Genomic DNA, 17,961 nt, shown 5'->3' on the forward strand with positions numbered 1-17,961 from the left:
ACCCTCCCACTCAACGCACGCACAAACAAGTGGGAAGGCGGGGCAGGCTGCCTTTGCCTGGTACCTTTGCCTGGGTGTTTAGTGGAGGAAGAAACTGCTATACATGTGGTATTCTTCTGTCCAGCCTATAGGAGTCCCAGAACAAGATGGGTGATCCAATTTTGTAAAATTATGGGTATCAGTAACTTTAGAGAAATCTTTAGAATTCTAAAATCAGACACTGACCCAGTTACTGTTGCTGTAGTGTCGAAATTTCTATTTGCAATGTGGTCCAAGAGAAGGTATCTGCTAGCTGCAGGTTCTGCAAACTTGTAACCTTTATGTAGACTCTTATCTATGGCAATGTGCTAACGAAGAGGGCTTTATCAGCAGTTTCTTTAAACTCCTCCCTAATGTAATCTGCCCAAAATGAGGGTAAATGATGAATGGACCTCCCTATCTTATCTTTAGTTGTACACTATCCACTGGTTGGGCCTTTTATGCTTGTGATGTTTTTATAACATTGTTTTAATTCGATTTTAATATTCACATATTAATTTATATTTTTAAGACATATTTTTATAAGCTTTTCCCAGACTGCTGCAATTAATGGCCTTTCTCCCTATTTGGAAATATTATATCTTTACAGTGTTTATATCTCTGCACCTGTGAATTGGACTCTCCATTGTCTTTTTTTAGTTTCTTTTGATTGTAAAAACTGTACTCTTTTTCAATGTACTTTTATGGCCATATTGGCCGAAATAAAGTTATTATTAATGAATGAATGAATGAAAATATTCTGGATCCAGTCTCACGCCTGGAGAATATTCAAAAGGTGAGGAATTGTCAGCTAGATGTTTGCACCAGAAATTCTCTTTCCTTGTGACAGAGAAGGCTCCATCAAGGAGTCCAGTGCATGCCCTACAATCTCAACACTCTTCTGACGCAGTAGGTCTGTGTAGGATAAGATAATACAATTAGGTCAGATCACGTGAGAAAGACGAGATTAGAACTTGGTTCTCCTGGTTCCTCGACTGACAAGGTTTCGAATACACCACGCAACTTTGTTCGGCAAACTTAAGGCCTATTACCTATGAATTAGGGTATACTTTTTACCATAATTAGCATTAAAACATTTCACAGTGAAAAAAATATGTCATCTCTTACCCATCAATTCCTTGTTGGAGATTTTCTCACACAGTAGGCGACACTCGTTAAGGACTTTAACCACTTCGTCATACTCATATTGCTGGCTCTGCAGCATATAGTTCCCAGCCTCATTCAGGGCCATGGCAGCAGGTTCCAGTCTCCCCACTTCAAGATAAAAATTCCCCGCTTCGTGAAAACACTGGGCAGCCCTAGACGGGTCGCTCATCCCAAGGTAACAGTATGCCATTTTCATATGCGTGTCCGCCTCGTTCGACACCTTGAGCGGCTTGTAATGCTCAGCAGCTTTCCTGAAATACTCTAAAGCCCTTGGGAAGTCCTGGAGGCTTTCATAAGCAGTCCCAATATTGAAATACAGATCACCCGTATGGTCTCCAAACTCACCATCCTTTGGCTGTGATTTAAGGAGAAACTCCAAGCCTTTGTCTGGTTTTCCTATTTCTACGTAGACTGCCCCGAGGTTGAATGCGCAGGCCCGCTGCACGGATTTATTTTTAGTCCCCAAGGAGAGGAGAAATGCCTTCTTGAAAGCGGTCAGAGCATCTTCCAAGCCACCGTTCAGAAGGTCCTTGTGTCCTTTCTTGGTAAGCGCCTCAATCTCAGCTTGAGATGGCTCTGGCACATTCACTGCCTCTTGAGGAGGCTCACCAGGAGCTTCCTTCTCTTTCCATTTTTTCTTCTTTTTCCTGGAGTTTTGAGGCTCCAGTGGAGCTGGCCCTGAAGGATCAGCATCTGCTCCAGGTTTGGAAGGTTCCTCTGTAGCCATAAGTGATAACACTGGAACCTGGATTTTAGATCCACAGAGGAGGCATGAGTGCAGACATGTTTCTAAAATAAAGTGCAATGACAACAATTCATTGTATTTCAGTGAATATAGCATTTACACTTCTAAGATACCAAATATGAAGAGAACTCTTAGCTCTGGCTCACAAACAGATAAAATATAATAAAGCTTCCACTCACCATACTAACATTCACATCAATAGAATAGTGATAGTCACATAAAGGGTGACATTATGAATTCATGTTACCTGGATATCAAGTTTTTACTCCAGGACTGTGAGAAAATGGAAATTAAATAAAAAACACTTACCTGAACGCGACGCTTTCCGCTGTGCAGCGGCCCAGCTGGTAGAGTTCCTAGGGACAGAAAGAGATCATCAGAAAGGCAAAAAATAGGAAAAGAAAACAGACTTGAATGAGAGGGGGCAGCAAAAGGAAAGGAGGAGGCTTGAATGTGGCAGTGGCAGCTCCTCGGCTAAGGCGGAGGAGCGTCGCCCCACTGCTTTTCGCAGTGGGAAAAAAGGAAAAATAAAATGATAATAACTCTACGTAATTATCATTATATTTTTCCTGCTGAGGCGTCTTGGATCTGCTCTGCTCTCAGAGCAGGGGGAGAAGTGGTGAGCACTATGTAAATGCGCATGAATGTTTGGCCGGCCCTCTGGGGCAGGTCCAACATTTATGCGCACTTTGGAAGTTCTCCATGCAGGCTGCTTTACAGCCTGCATGGAGAACATGCCCAGCCTCTCCTTCTCTGGCTGAGCGCCGAACCACGGATGGCTATCCAGAGGCTGAAAGCTGGGTGCTTCCTGCATCCCAGGGCTCGAGTTGGGGTACCACGCGGGTAGACAGCGTCCCCCACTTATTTTACCGGGTGGACGCTGTCCCCCCTGCCAAACAGCTGGACTTCACTCTTTGGCCACAGTGGGACGAGGAGCTCGGAGATCACAGCACGCTGCTCTCGCGCTGACTTTTCAGATGCAATCACATCTAAGGGGTGAGTGAGGGGGGGGCAATGAGCCAGATGGTGCAAGCTACCTTTCGTGACGTCACTTCCTGTCGTGACGTCACTTCCGGTGACAGCGTCCCCCACTTCTTTTTTAGGTTGAGGACCAAAGGCTGCGCTTGCGCGGTCTCCGGGAGGAGATTTAATGATTTGGAGTATGGGGGCTTGAACCCGCCTCTCTCCTCCATTGGCTGGCTTCCTAAACGGAGGCCAGCCATTGGAGGAGACAGGCGTCACTCCAATAAAGCCCCGTCTCTTTCGTATTCGGGGGCGTGTTTTTTTGCGTTCTTTCGACCGTGACGTCATCCGTCAACTAAGAACGCCAAAAACACGCCCCCAAATCTGAAATTTTCGGACTTCAGGCCGCCATTTTGATTGTGCTCGTTCTCCTTTGCTGTTGCCTTTTCTCTCGCCCGCTCGCTGCTGCGGTTTCCTCTCCGTGTGTACATTTCCTCCCTTTTGCCTGTATTTCTCCCAGGATGGTGCGCTCCTCGCTGGCTCTGTCCCCTAATAAGCGTAATAGGTGGAAGGCCGGTGCAGCCCGTACTGTATATTGAGCCCTCACTGCGGATTTGCCAGGACAGTTTCCGTGTCCCCTCCATGGGACCCTCAATGGTCATGGACCAGTACCTCTCAAGGCATCGCTTCCATGTCCGTCCCCGCTACAGCCCAGCAACCGCCCACCTCCGCGGGACCGGTCTCCCCTTGGCAACGCAGCCCAGGAGCGAAGGCATGCATGGCTGGAGGACGGGAGGCTGCGTGGGACATTCCTTGCTGCTAGACCCCTTAATTGCCCTCTTGGACCATGACATGCTTCCTCCCTCCTCCCCACTTAAAGAAATGCTTACTTTGCACCGTTCTCCTGATTGGTACCCACTCCCGGGAGTGCACAAAACCTTTCCCCTACATGTCCGGCTTCTCGTCTCTGAGGGCATAGGCCGTGCAGGAGGAACGTCTCTGAATGACTTCCGTGGAGTCTGGAGGGAGCTCCTCGCGAGGGGGAAGGTGCGCATCCAAAGCGGCCTGTCTGGACTTATTTATATACGTGTGCAGAATATACATATGCAGACAGATAGACAGACAGGCCTAAACCTAATCCCACAATGCTGGTAAAGAGCAGAACATTCCGAGTAGGGTTCGATGTAGTGCCACAGCCAGGATGCATTTAAAAGTCAAATTGCGAGAGAGTGAAATCCCAATCGGCTCTCTTCAGAATAGACAGCAAGATTATACAGGGCATGGGTGGTGAGGCTGCTTGTAGCTGGGGCAATCCAGCGTAGGTCCAGGAGGGCTGCATCCATGAAAGCTTGTCTGGATTTCTGCCTAAATATGTGCATACAACTAATCTCAGTTAACTCATTTTCATACTCATGGTTATAATAAAAAAAAAAAATAGACCCGACCCAGAAAGGCATAGGCTCAGCCCTATTGTCTTCTATCTTTGAAGGTATATACTGACCAATATTGAACAAGACAGAAGACAGAAAATATTAATGAGCTGCTGCTGCAGTCATCTGGAATGTCACAAGAGCCACAACGGGTAGGGCACGCATGCACACTTCTTACAAGGTGGGGCACTTCTGAAACACCTATCAAAATAGCCTCTCGTGATTTGGTGAGGAGGAATGGGGATTCCTCAGGGAAGCAGTCACGGATCCGGTCTATGTACATGCCATCTCCCCCTATTCTGAACGAAGCCTCCCTCTCCCCATTGTGTTACATTTGTCTTATGATATCCAACTTCTGAATGGGCCCACTCCCGTGCTTTTCTCCTCCCCTACACAAACTATTTTCTCTCTCTAAATGAGTTAACATCTCCTACTATGCTACAGCTCCTTCCCTAACAGCTTTGCCTTCTGTTTCTTACAGATTTTTTTATATTTGGTTGCTTAGTTTGATGCCTCCTGCAGGCCATCTCATTGCCGTCATCTGCTCTCCAATTCATGGATGGAGTTTGTTGCTTTTGTGGTTTTACATTTAATACTGTGATAAAGTTATAATATATATCTTCTTCAGTGCTACAACTCCGCTGCCTTCTACTTTACATTCAATCCACTAGAATTTAATTACCCATATGTAATCCTTATTTATGTCTTCGTTGTGCCAGTCTTAGTTTTAGCTGGTGTCTGCTGTCTAATGCTTTGCATGGCGGATTAGTGTTTTTTCCACTTATCCAGTTATACAGCTATTAAGCTCACTACTTCCAGCGACTGTTGAGTATCATGTAACCTCGCTGCACATTCAGCTAATTATGACTAATTGTGATTTTATGATGCCAGTGTTGTAACTTGTATCTATGCATTTACACGTTATTCCTAATTGTGTAGTGCTTGAATGCCATTTCCCCGCATTGCAATTAAGCTCATTGTGACTGTGTGTCTCGTGTTGCTCTAAATGTTATGTACTTGCTGTTTAGTCCTGCCCATTGCAAGCCTGGTAGTTCTACAGCAATCTGAAACCCGTTTGAGAAGATTTCACCTTAATGTTAAACAATAGGTTACCAACAGATTATACCAAGACGTATCTTGTCAGGGAAGAAATATTTTGGTAGTCTAGAAGGCAGTTGTTGATTAGTGCTACAGAGGAAAACGTACAGCTCCAGTCACGTGCTGTACTTTATTCTAAAGTTGGATGACAAGCTTTTCAGAGGGACGAGTTACTTGGCAGTCTTTTTTCTATGTTGACACAGTGTAAATTGGTCTGCACAGGAAATGTACGACGATTCCAGCTTTCAAATCTGGCAGTAGCTAAAAGTGTTTATTGTTTGGAGGGTGCAGATTCAGAGTGCAGATTCAGAGTGAAGATTCAGAGTGCAGAGTGCAGATTCAGAGTGCAGAGTGCAGATTCAGAGTGCAGAGTGCAGATTCCGAGTGCAGAGTGTAGATTCAGAGTGCAGAGTGCAGATTCAGAGTGCAGATTCAGAGTGCAGAGTGCAGATTGTGTGGCTCTGTGTGTGTGTGTGTGGCTCTGTGTGGATAGCTTTTTTTGTAGGTGGCTCTATGTTTGGGTGGCTCTGTCTGTGTGAGGGTGGCTCTGTGTAGGGGGCTCTATGTGAATGACTCTGTGTGGGTGGCTCTGTATGTGTGTGTGGGTGGCTTTGTGTGTGTGGCTCTGTGTGGGTGTAAATGCAATAGGTCATGCATTTGCGAGCAATTAAGCTATTGACATTGTAAATGACAATGCCATTTATTTAACGATTAAGCTATTGGCAATGTAAATGACAATGCCATTTATTTATGATTTAAATAAAAAAAGTCATGAGCAATGCCAATAGCTCTACCTTTAATAATGCCGAGACCATTGCATTGTAAATGCTTGTTTAGGACTTGTTCCCTGCTGCATCCTTTGAAAAGAAGAAGCCTGGAAGAGGATGAGGAGAGGTGACAGGTAAGTGTTTTTTTTTAACCCCCTCCTCCTCCTCTTCTCCCCTCCCCGCCCCACTGCTGCTTACCGGGAGCAGTCGTGCCTGGAATATGCTGATTAAAAACAGTATACAACTTATCTGAGCGGCCGCCCAAGGCAAGGCCAGAAGAGGAGGAGCTTGCAGGCACCAAGTTACTGAATGGAGAGGATCTGTCGAACTAGCAGCTTCTCAGACAACCCGGGGGACACGGGGAACCTGCCTACACCGACGCAGAGGGGAACGCTGACGACGACCAAGATGCGAGAGGCGACAGCTGGTGTGAGGACTGGCGGACGCCACGTGACAAAGCTTCGAGCTCGCCACAGTCCTGGAGGGCCGTGGCAACCTGGGGATCGTTGATGGCTAATGCACTGCCTTCACCTAGAAGAAAAGAAGATGAGTATGTAGGGCGAGAGACGAAATCCCCTACCTTCCACTTACGGACCTCATCCCTCACATCAGACTTTAAGCTATATTTTTTCATTTGTGTGAAACCAAACCAATAAACCACTACTGCGAAACACATTCTATGAAAGTTTCCAAAGCTTTAATTCCGACCCACCCTTCAACAAGGACTCTTTACAATCTTGTAGTAGAGTCCAATTGTGATGCTATTAAGGTGCACCAGGACTGCTCTTCCTGGAATGCATTATTTTCTCAATTAAATGCTGGAACTGCATAGTGGCATCACAGTGGCAGGAATCCATATGGCTACCTAGGTGCACCTAGTCCTTTATTATTGAAATCTATGCATTCCAAATGTTATATATGTTATGGGAGCCCTATGGGTCTGAACTCTCACTCTCTTACTCTCTATAAGCATGTCACTGCAATTAATCAAGTTCTTGCAGTGGAAGTGAGATCCGTTTGTGTGACCGACTGAACAGCAAACCTACTTCTTAGAAGTTCATATTGACATCATCCATGCCAGGGCAAATCTATTCTGACCACTGTCAGCTAGTAACTTTCATTAACTGGGAAGAGCCATGAGCGAGCTCCCACAATGTTAAGTAACAGCAACAAAGTTCCTAAGAATTATTGCCAGGTGGCAATGGCATTTACCACTAGTACCTAGTGCCCCCTAGTGAAAGAAAATGCAAAAATTAACTGTGGTGAAACCTAAGTCAATATTATACTATTTGTGTTACCAACTGTGACCAGCAGAGGGCACTCTTTACTCATCATCACAAGCTTTATTCCGACACAAGAGTCATAAAAGCAACATAAAAACAAGAATAACACAAGAAATTGCAATGACATAAATTCAATTGGTCATCATAAAATCGAGTTAAAACTAATAATAATTCATAGCTTTCAAATGCATGGAAAAAGTTTCAAGATACTTGGGAGGTTGCCAATGTTTAAAAATAAGAAATAAAGTGCTTGTGCGTGATAGTGTTTCCAGCAGTGATGTTAAAAGTTTATAGACTTGGCTGCTGGCTGAGGGGTTAAAACTACCACATCTTCTTTACAAGTGCTTTTCTTCGTATGAATATATGATTTTTCAACGATTTCAAGTTCCACGCATGGCATAACCACGCGAATTTTACATCGCAAGTGGCTTTACCACGCTGGAATTTACAACGAAGGATTGTACCACGTCTTACCTGCACGTCTTTCTCCAGCAGCCCTTACTTCCATCTACCATGGAAACAAGCGTCAAAACACGTCTTCCAAAATAAATAAAGGACTTCTTTTTTGACGTACACTGCACGTCTTTGGGGGAGGCTCTTTCCTTTTACTTCATTAATACCACAGAGCGTTTTTTTTTAAATCTAACTCGCTCCTTAATTGTTGTTATTTTTTGGGGGGGAGACCCCCCCAGCCCCCCCAGCCCCCCTAGCCCCCCTCCCAGCCCTCCCCCAGCCCCCCCAGCACGACTGGACGGAATACCACGTCTCCCCCCAACCCACGCTGAACGTACTTTCGTGGTATAGACGGTCGTGGAAGGCACCCACGTTGAAAAAACGTTTGCGTGGTAAGTGTACCGTGGTAAACGTTATGCGTGGGGATGCCTTCGTAGTAAATGATGTTTCCCCTTCGTATCAGCCACGCTTGGCCCAAATACTTTGCCATACAAAAGCTATAGGAGGTCTAGTGTCAGTTTTAAGAATACAAAGTGCAGCATGGTGATCCCGTGTTCCAAACTGCCGGCAAAGCGGGCTCAACCATTTTTCCCGTGGCAGTTTGTACGCTGGACAGGCAAACAGGATGTGTGCAATGCTTTTCACAGGGGCCTGACAACTAGGGCAATCTTTTCCATTATTGGTGCACCATTTTACCGTCACTTCCCCTACTGGGAGGGAGCCGTACCTGAAGTGCATATAGAGTATTCTATCTCTCTGCAATTTAATTAAGTCCAGGTAGGGTTCAAAGTATCTACTTTGCTTATGTAAGTAGAACTCGGTTATCGATTTACCCATGTTAGTTATTCTAATATCACGTTGGTCCACCCATTCCCAGTAGAGGCGTATGAGATCCTCCCTCCTTGGGGGTTCCTGGCTGACCCAGCAACCACTGAGCCCAATTGCTGAAAGCATCTTTTTGGTATCACGTATCCAGCCTTTTTTCCCCCCAGTAACACTCTTTACTCCCACAAATGGTGGTACATAGGGACCTTTGTAGAATCATGTGGTCTACAAGATGTATGGTGCCTCTCTTGCACTCATGATTGTGAACATACCCTTTTTCTCTGGACTCATAGGTCTTTCTCATGGGTTGATTATGTCTTTGTCAAGATGATAGACCAATTTAAAGTGATTGACATGGGTATTTTGCCTTGAGCCTCTCAGACCATGCCTTATTGGGTATATTAGTGTAGAAGGTATGTGACACCTCTACCTTCACGCATGGTGGTTAACAAAGATAAGAGAAGTCCTGCGTGAGGACACAGAACAGTATTTCCATGATTCTCCTTTAACACTAGAAGACGTCTTTAAGCTTGTAGTAAAAGGCAGAGCCCTCGGTTACTACTCAAAAATTAAATGTTGATTTACATTTTGTAAGATATCCGCCTTTTTTGCATGGTCACTATAGATTTTTTCGCCTTTTGCAGGACCCTATATTTTGTAGGCTTTTTTTACCACTGCTAACCAGTAGTAAAGTGCCTGCTCTCCCCTGTTAATATGGTCTCATTGGCATACTCCGAATTAGTATCTTTAGCTTGCCTATAAAGCCCTGGTATATGGTACAAAATGTGCAAAGGGCCTGGATCTTAAATGCCATTAGTGGACTGCAGCACCTATTGTGCCATCCATTATAGTGGCACTCCAAACATAAATTTAGGCCTACCGTTGTAGCCTGACTGTAGAAGTGTAGAAGCTACATTTTGTTGTGTCAAAATAAGCCCTTTTGAAAGGTCAAAACCTGCCCTTTAAATATCAATAAGTCACTCCTTCATAGGCTTTGTAACCCACAAGGCAAGATGCATGGTATCTAAGAGCAGATAGGTAGATTTATAATGTTAACATGTCCTTACAGTGACTAGCACCCAAAAGCTATTGTTCTCTGACCCCTGAAGACACCAGACTCAGTTTCCAGGAAGGAATGAAGGAAGTTGCAGCCTGGATGAGCAACAGCTGCCTAAAGCTCAACTGAGAGAAGACAGAGGTCCTCGTCTTTGGACCCTCCCCTTCCGCTTGGGACAACACCTGGTGGCCCTTCGTCCTCGGAAACCCACACACCCCGACGGATCACGCCCGGAACCTCAGCATCATCCTAGACTCCTCACTCACCATGACCCCCTAAATCAACGCCGTCGCCTCCACCTGCTTCAACTCCCTCCCCATCCTCCGCAAGACTTTCAAGTGGATCTCTCCCGAAGCCAGAAAAACAGTCACCCAAGCACTCATAACCAACAGACTGGACTACGGTAACGCCCTCAACGAAAGAGTATCTTTCCATGTATCCAAAAGAAACCTCCGCTCCGCCGACCTCTTCCTAGCAGGAACACCACGCATCCGCTGAACCAGAGCAGGGGGAAGAGCCTTCTCCCATGTCGTTGCTAAGGCAGGGAATGAGCTTCCAGTCAACATCAGACGCTCCCTCACCCTGCACACCTTCAGGAAGAGTTTCAAGACCTGGCTCTTCGGCTAATCCGGAGCTACAATCCCCCCCCCCCCACCCCAGCGCCTTGAGACCCTCACAGGTGAGTAGCAGGCTTTAAAAAAGGCCTGATTGATTAATTGATTGATTCTCTGGAAGGTGTAACTGTCCTATGTAGAAAATAAGAGTCCAGATAAAAATCCTACAACTAGATCTCAGGAAAGAGACTAGCAAGAAAAATAATAAAACGACCATTCTTAATAGTTATTAAAAATCCGAATCCATGGTGAAGTCATATTTTTAATAAACATTAAGGAAAAGTAACTTTCAGAAGGTTACCCTTACCTGTCTGAACTGTCAGAAGGCTATTTAGCATAATCCTCTGACAGCTCTTAGACAGTGATTAGCATATGGAGTTGTCTCGGGCGGAAGATGCAAAATATCTTGAGGTTAAGGATTACGGCCCTCTTGCAGATCAGGACGTTTAATATTAGCACCTTCCAGAGTGTCAGCATTGGAGAGAGGAAATTGCACTGCCTCATAAGAGGAATACTCCCCCCTTCCCCATTTGAGCTGTTACGATCTACACAACATTTAGGGTTACTTATTGAGACCCGCCTCTGTCTAGAAGGCTTTCTGATGTCCTCCGTTACAGGCTCATGTCCCATTGAAATAGGGATAAATGGCCATCATTGAAAAGAGACTTACTTTGATTATAAGGACTAATAGTGTGTTTTTTTTATGAGTTTCAACATATTTAATGCAGCAGACGCGAGCAGCACTGCCTTACTTTTAACATCCTCTAAGACAAATTTAACTTAGTTCTTCAAGCAACCCATCTTGATATCCAACTTTTTAAAATCAAAATATCAGTTTCTTTCTTTCTTCTAGGTCCGAAGATGAATGATGGACCCCGGACCAAGGCCTGAGCAATGGTGGGAGGGGAGTAAGTGGAAATGATGCACTTTATGAGTACTAAATATGAGAGGGGTGGGGAAGACATAAAGGGAGAGTTGCAATAAGTAGTTTCTTGTGGTTGAATTGATTTGTATCTTATTTGACAAAATATGTCAATTTAAAACGTAAATAGTAAAACATATTCCTCCCCAAAAATATCAGTTTCTTCAGCCTTTTTTTAAATAATTGTCCATTAGGCACCCCGCCTGTCATTACAAGGAGAGCTGGGCTTCCTTTGGCCGGATTGCTCTAGCTTTTGCTCTCTTCTTTTTAGCTGGAGGAGAGCTTGCGGCACGTGGAGGAAAATTGGTAAAGGTACTTAAAGAGGCATTTAAAACACCTGAATTACAATTATTTGAAGAAATCATGGTATCCGGAAGTACACCCAATGGAGATCTCCCAGCCTGGCCATATAATCCAACTATTTCTTAGATGCCTCATTTACTGTTTGTTGGGTACTCCCAAGTCTTTCCTTCACATTAATAATTTCATTGTTTCTCAAACCCATTGCTCCAGAGAGAAAATTTATATTGAGTTGGAAGTAGATCTTTCTTTACCATTTGCCCCTGCGTAGACTACCCTTTTCTTTTTCCCATTATAGTCAATTTAGTTTGGAGACTTACAATGTAATCCTCATGCTAAATATTTGTCTCACAAGTGGAGGATGTTAAAATGGGCCATATGTTAGCGGGGGCCAAGCCTTGGTTGGTCTCAGACAGGCCTGAATTGGCCCGATCCGGGTACCGGCACCTCTACGGGAGAGGACGTGTGTTTTTAAAGTGCCTCCCTCCCTCTCTGGTACCGCAGTACCTTGGGCCCTGAAGTCCACCACAGTGGGCAGCCGATGTACAAGAAATTTTAAGTGCTTTAAGTAATACAACAGTAGCACTACTCGTGTACTACCAAATGCAATTCACAAGCATATGGCCAGAGACTGTTGTACCGCCTCTCCTTTCTTTTCTGTTTATGGCTCTTCGACACGGTGGCGGAGATCTCTGCACACAAATGTGTGTTAGTGAACACTGGAGAGGCAACGGGGAGTGACTGGAAAATGGGGAACACTTACTACAAAATGGAAGGGCTTTAGGGAAATGTAAGGAGTGGTTTGCAAGGTACATGATGATACAAACAACACTGCTAAAGTTATTACACACCTAAATGTGTTAAACATGCATAACTATATTCCAGCTAAGACTTGGAGTAAGTATATATAAATATATATATATATATATATATATATTTTTTGTTTTCTTCACACTAACGTCTTCACTTTTGACGTTGTTCATATATATATATATATATATATATATATATATATATATATCAAAGCTCAATCCCTCCCCGGTCCCGGGTCGGAAAATAAGGACTGCACACACGGGATTAATAAATTCCAACAGCAACTTTACTTGCACAGACGCGTTTCGGAAGCTGCGCTTCCTTCCTCAATGTAGTTACAACGCTCCGCGCTTGTAGGCGCCATTTTTATTACCCAAGTGCACGTATGTCAAATTATGGGACATAGAGAGAGGACTAACGTATAAGCGCCATATTGTTAGTACACAAAAGAAAATTCATAAGTACTAAAGCGTTATACACAGTTTAAACCAAACAGCAGATCTCGAATAGAACATGCGTATTAGGAAAATAAGGAGAAACCTCCTCCACAATTTACGCCGTGGATCGGCAAATGTCCTCTCATATTATTGCATTTTTGGACAGGAGACGAGAAAATCTTGCCGTGGATCGGCCTGTGGCAACCTTAATCTGGTTGCCCAATTATAAAGTCCCTATACCAATTTCCCAAAGACTAAGAGCAGTGGATGTAGAACAAGAGGCTCCGAACAGTGGTCTGAAATTGAAATCTAGATTCGTACCACCAACACAAACGGATATGATTGACACTTTTTCGGAATTAGTGATTAAGGACTTAAGAAAAACCCGCATGAAAAACAAAAGAAATGGTAGAGATAGAAATCTGACTGTTGAACAACTCGCAGCATTGAAAACATTGGCTGCGGACACCACCATTATTCTGAAACCCTTAGATAAGGGTGGGAACGTTGTAATACTGAATCGTGAGGACTATGTGGAAGAAGCCATGCGCCAATTGCAAGACAAGACCTGTTATGAACCAACCACCAGACAACGATATCAATCCAGTATTGATGAGCTATATGAACTACTCAAGAAATGGCGTGATAAACACATGTTAGAGACTGATGAATATCTTTTTTTGAAAACATTACATCCAGTCACCCCCACCTTCTATTACTTACCCAAAGTACATAAAAGGATGGATAAGCCACCGGGACGCCCGATTATTTCATCCATGGGCAGCCTCACCGAAAATCTCTCTAAATTTCTGGATCATTTTCTCTTTGAAATAGTGTTGAATTTGAAATCATATATCCGAGATACTGCAGATTTTATTGAGAAAATTGAATCCATTGACTGGCATTCGAGCTACTGCATACTGACACTTGATATTACAAGTCTATATACGAGCATTGAACATGCACAAGGACTGAGGGCGATTAGCTATTTTCTAGGAAAAAGACCTTTAAAATATGCCCTACACAATGATATGCTGATGGAGCTAATTGCATTTTGTTTACACAATAACATCTTTTTATTTCAGGATGCTTTATTTAGACAGCTCTCGGGCACGGCCATGGGTTCCTGCTTCGCCCCCAGCTACGCGAATTTATTCGTGGGCTGGTGGGAGGAGCAGGAGGCATGGGCACCGGAGAATGCACAATGGTCCCAAAACATCGTCACGTGGTATCGTTATATAGACGATTTGTGCATTGTATGGAATGGCTCAACTGAAACAGCTCAACAGTATATTGCAGTACTGAATGACAATACTCATAATCTGATTTTTACTGGCCAGGTCAGTACAAGTGCTGCTGTATATTTAGACCTGAAAATAGAAGTAACACACAATAAGGTCACAACTTCCTTATATAGGAAGCCGACAGCGGGAAATAGTACGCTTCATGCGTCTAGTAATCATCCCCGCAAACTCATCCAGTCAATACCCTATGGTGAACTTTTGCGGTTAAAACGCAACTGTTCTACAAATGAGGATTTTGAGTCAGCAGCAAAGGACAGTATTGAGAGATTTGAGGCAAGGGGGTACAATAGAACACTCCTGCAAAACACCCTTGATAGGGTGAGGATACCTTTGAGGAACACCCTGTTTTGCAAAAAAAACAAACCCAAGAATGATAAAGAAAAATTCAGGATGGTCACTCCCTATTCGCAGGATAGTCAACAACTCAGAATCATTCTGAAGAAGCATTGGCATATCCTGAGGCTGGATAATATTATAGGAGGAGACATACCTGAGAATCCACTTATCACTTTCAAAAAAGCACGCTCCTTGAGAGATATTTTGGTACAGAGTCACTTGTCACCGATTCCACCCAAGACTGGACAGTTGAAAGATGCCAAAGGGTTCTTTCCCTGTGGACGGTGCAAGGCGTGTGCCAACAGTAAAAGGGTCTATGCATATGACATCACAGGGTGCAGGCAAAGGAAGATTAATAAGTTCCTAACATGTAGCACGCCTTTTGCGGTTTACTGTCTAAAATGTCCCTGTGGGCTCAGGTACATAGGGAGTACTATCAATCCCGTTAAATTGCGTATCTTGGAACATATGAGGGCCATATCCAATAGGGACTTCTCATATCCAGTCGCAAGACATTTCTCCATTAAACACAAGAGTGACAGGAATCTCCTACAGTATTTCTGTGTGGATGCCATACCCGATAACATCAGGGGAGGAGATAAATTGCAGAAATTACGAAGATTGGAGTCACGATACATCATTGACTGTCAGACAAAAATTCCGGAAGGATTAAATTGTGGGGAGGAATTGGCGGTACATTTGGGCAGTTAATTAATATGAATTCGTGACTTATGCTAATCAGTAGTTTGTTATCTCTTCAATAGACACTGTAGAAATGTGAAAGAATAATTGTGCTCTCCTTTTATGAATTGGTCATAATGCTTATTGTATGTATATTTGAGGATTTTTATAAGAATTTGTCAGTAATACTGAAGAGATTGTATTTTGTGTATTATCCCAATGATCAACTCACGGGCACATTGAGGGGGACAGTATTGCATAAATTGGTATAGGGACTTTATAATTGGGCAACCAGATTAAGGTTGCCACAGGCCGATCCACGGCAAGATTTTCTCGTCTCCTGTCCAAAAATGCAATAATATGAGAGGACATTTGCCGATCCACGGCGTAAATTGTGGAGGAGGTTTCTCCTTATTTTCCTAATACGCATGTTCTATTCGAGATCTGCTGTTTGGTTTAAACTGTGTATAACGCTTTAGTACTTATGAATTTTCTTTTGTGTACTAACAATATGGCGCTTATACGTTAGTCCTCTCTCTATGTCCCATAATTTGACATACGTGCACTTGGGTAATAAAAATGGCGCCTACAAGCGCGGAGCGTTGTAACTACATTGAGGAAGGAAGCGCAGCTTCCGAAACGCGTCTGTGCAAGTAAAGTTGCTGTTGGAATTTATTAATCCCGTGTGTGCAGTCCTTATTTTCCGACCCGGGACCGGGGAGGGATTGAGCTTTGATTTGTAAAGCGCGAGGCTCTGACGCGCTTGGACCGCACCCGCCCACCAGAAGTGCCGCGCTTTTGGGGCAGAGAGCGAAGATATATATATATATATATATATATATATATATATATATATATATATATATATATATATATATATATATATTCACTGAAAAAACCATAGGTTTCACACCAGTTATAGTTAGGTGGAAATTTTACTTGCATAAAACAATTGAAATTCCCACGTTATAGTTAGTTGGACTCACTATAACTTGCGCGTGCAATGCACTGCTGATGACGTCACATATTACATCACTCATGACATGGTCAGTGACATCACTCATGACATCACTGATGAAGGGACCTTTTGAGCGTTATGTTTAGCGGGCGTCCACAGCCCGCCTACTGCACCCGCTCCTGAGTGCTCGAGAATACCTTAGTGGAAAACGAGTGATCAAACTTTTACCTCGAGCACCGCCGCAAGCTGCAATTTGTTTGGGCACGCATTGACTCCGCAAGGCATCAACGAGAAACGAAAAGGATTGCCGAACGGAGAACGCCGTCTACGCGTTGCATCTTTCATCGCGTCTGAGCCGGTAAGCCCGCCACCCGTATTTCCGGGCTGCTTAGAAAAGCAACATCAGCAGCAGAGCGTTGTGGAGGGTGGTATATTTAGCGGTCTCTCGGCCGGACTGGGTCTGAGTATATGAAAAGTCTACAAGTTGATAAACACGCACATGAGCATGTTTAGTGAAACGGAACGCCTCGCTGCGGCTAAAGATATTTTCAAGAGCCAGAACACACAGAAAACGGCTGCACAGACACCCGTGGTGACGGGCAATGATAAACTATGTGAGAAAATGGTCAAACTGGAGAGATTGTATGAACGTGAGGTTCGTAAGTGGTGGGAAGCCACAAGTCTGACCAGTTATATCGAGGAGGGACGGGTACCAAGAGGACTAAGAGTCTACACAGTTCCCTCTTACGAGCATCCGGACCCCCAATTACTCACAGACTGGCTGGAACACACAGCACAGTACTGCGAGGGTACGCTGAAGATTCTTGTGAAATATGCGTGGAGCGACAGGGAGAAGGCCCTGGCTGACATAAAAATCATAGAGGATGAAATTGAAAAAGAAGAAGATACTGCGAGGGTGCAGGACCTGAAAGGATCAATGAAAACGCGCTTGACGAAATATGAGCAGAAAATAAAAACTCGCAAGCAAGAGAAATACGAGCGGGACGAGAATGATTATCGTCAGGGGCGTATACTAACTTTTGCCAAAAAATACGATGCCCCTAGAAAAGCTCTTAGTCAAGGTGCACAGAACTCGCACGCAGCAGCAAATACAAGCGCACCAACATCAGAATCTGACGCAACTGCCAATGAGTCGAGGGATGATCAAGCAGACCCTCTGAGCGACCAAAGAGGTGCAGCTGTCCCTTTTCACACAGAGTTCAAAGTGATAAGGCAAACTTGGCTCAGAGGTGGGAAGAACAAACCCCCAGAGGCAGGAAAAGGAGAACAAGAAGATCAGGGGCGGCGGCAAAAGGACGAGGAAGAGGCAAAAGAGCAACCTCGAACTGGAACAGTAGCAACAGGAAGAAGAATTGATGTTCACTGAAGACAGCAGGCCTGCTGCCTTAACTGTTGTGAACCTTACAGACAAGCACCTCACTGATACTGAACATGAACTTTTGGAATTGGGCTTAACATTCTGCCCTAGCAACAACATGGAGTTCACTCAGACTAAAATTGATCTTTTCCGATTTAAGAGGAAAATGAAACTTCATAAATACTTCAAAATGAGACCACACACAAAAGATACAACCAAACAGGGGACTAGATTGACAGCTACAGATGCTTTGAGTGGCAGGGACCTGCCAGGACTGGAAGCCATGAACTATTTAAGAATGGAGCAAGAAAGAAATCCTCATAATACCATGAATGAGGATATGGTACAACGAGCCCTGTTACAAGGCATTGAACAAGAAAGGGAAGAAACTCAGTTCAAGCCAAAATCTACC

At 44.1% G+C, this 17,961-nt stretch overlaps 1 protein-coding gene across 4 annotated transcripts in view; it reads right to left on the reverse strand.

Annotated features, from left to right (window-relative positions):
• Positions 1 to 17,961, reverse strand: part of TTC24 (tetratricopeptide repeat domain 24) — a 188,595-nt gene that overhangs the window by 103,281 nt on the left and 67,353 nt on the right. For all 4 annotated transcript variants that reach the window (XM_078669637.1, XM_078669636.1, XM_078669638.1 and 1 more), the window contains exons 2-3: positions 2,240 to 2,286; positions 1,147 to 1,974 (exon numbers count right to left, since the gene is read on the reverse strand). In XM_078669637.1, coding sequence (XP_078525763.1) covers positions 1,147 to 1,912 — 766 coding nt within the window. In that variant the 5' untranslated portion in view covers positions 1,913 to 1,974; positions 2,240 to 2,286. The remainder of the gene's footprint in view (positions 1 to 1,146; positions 1,975 to 2,239; positions 2,287 to 17,961) is intronic.

The sequence above is a fragment of the Lissotriton helveticus genome, chromosome 12 (assembly GCF_964261635.1).
Source record: "Lissotriton helveticus chromosome 12, aLisHel1.1, whole genome shotgun sequence".
NCBI classification, from domain to species: domain Eukaryota; kingdom Metazoa; phylum Chordata; class Amphibia; order Caudata; family Salamandridae; genus Lissotriton; species Lissotriton helveticus.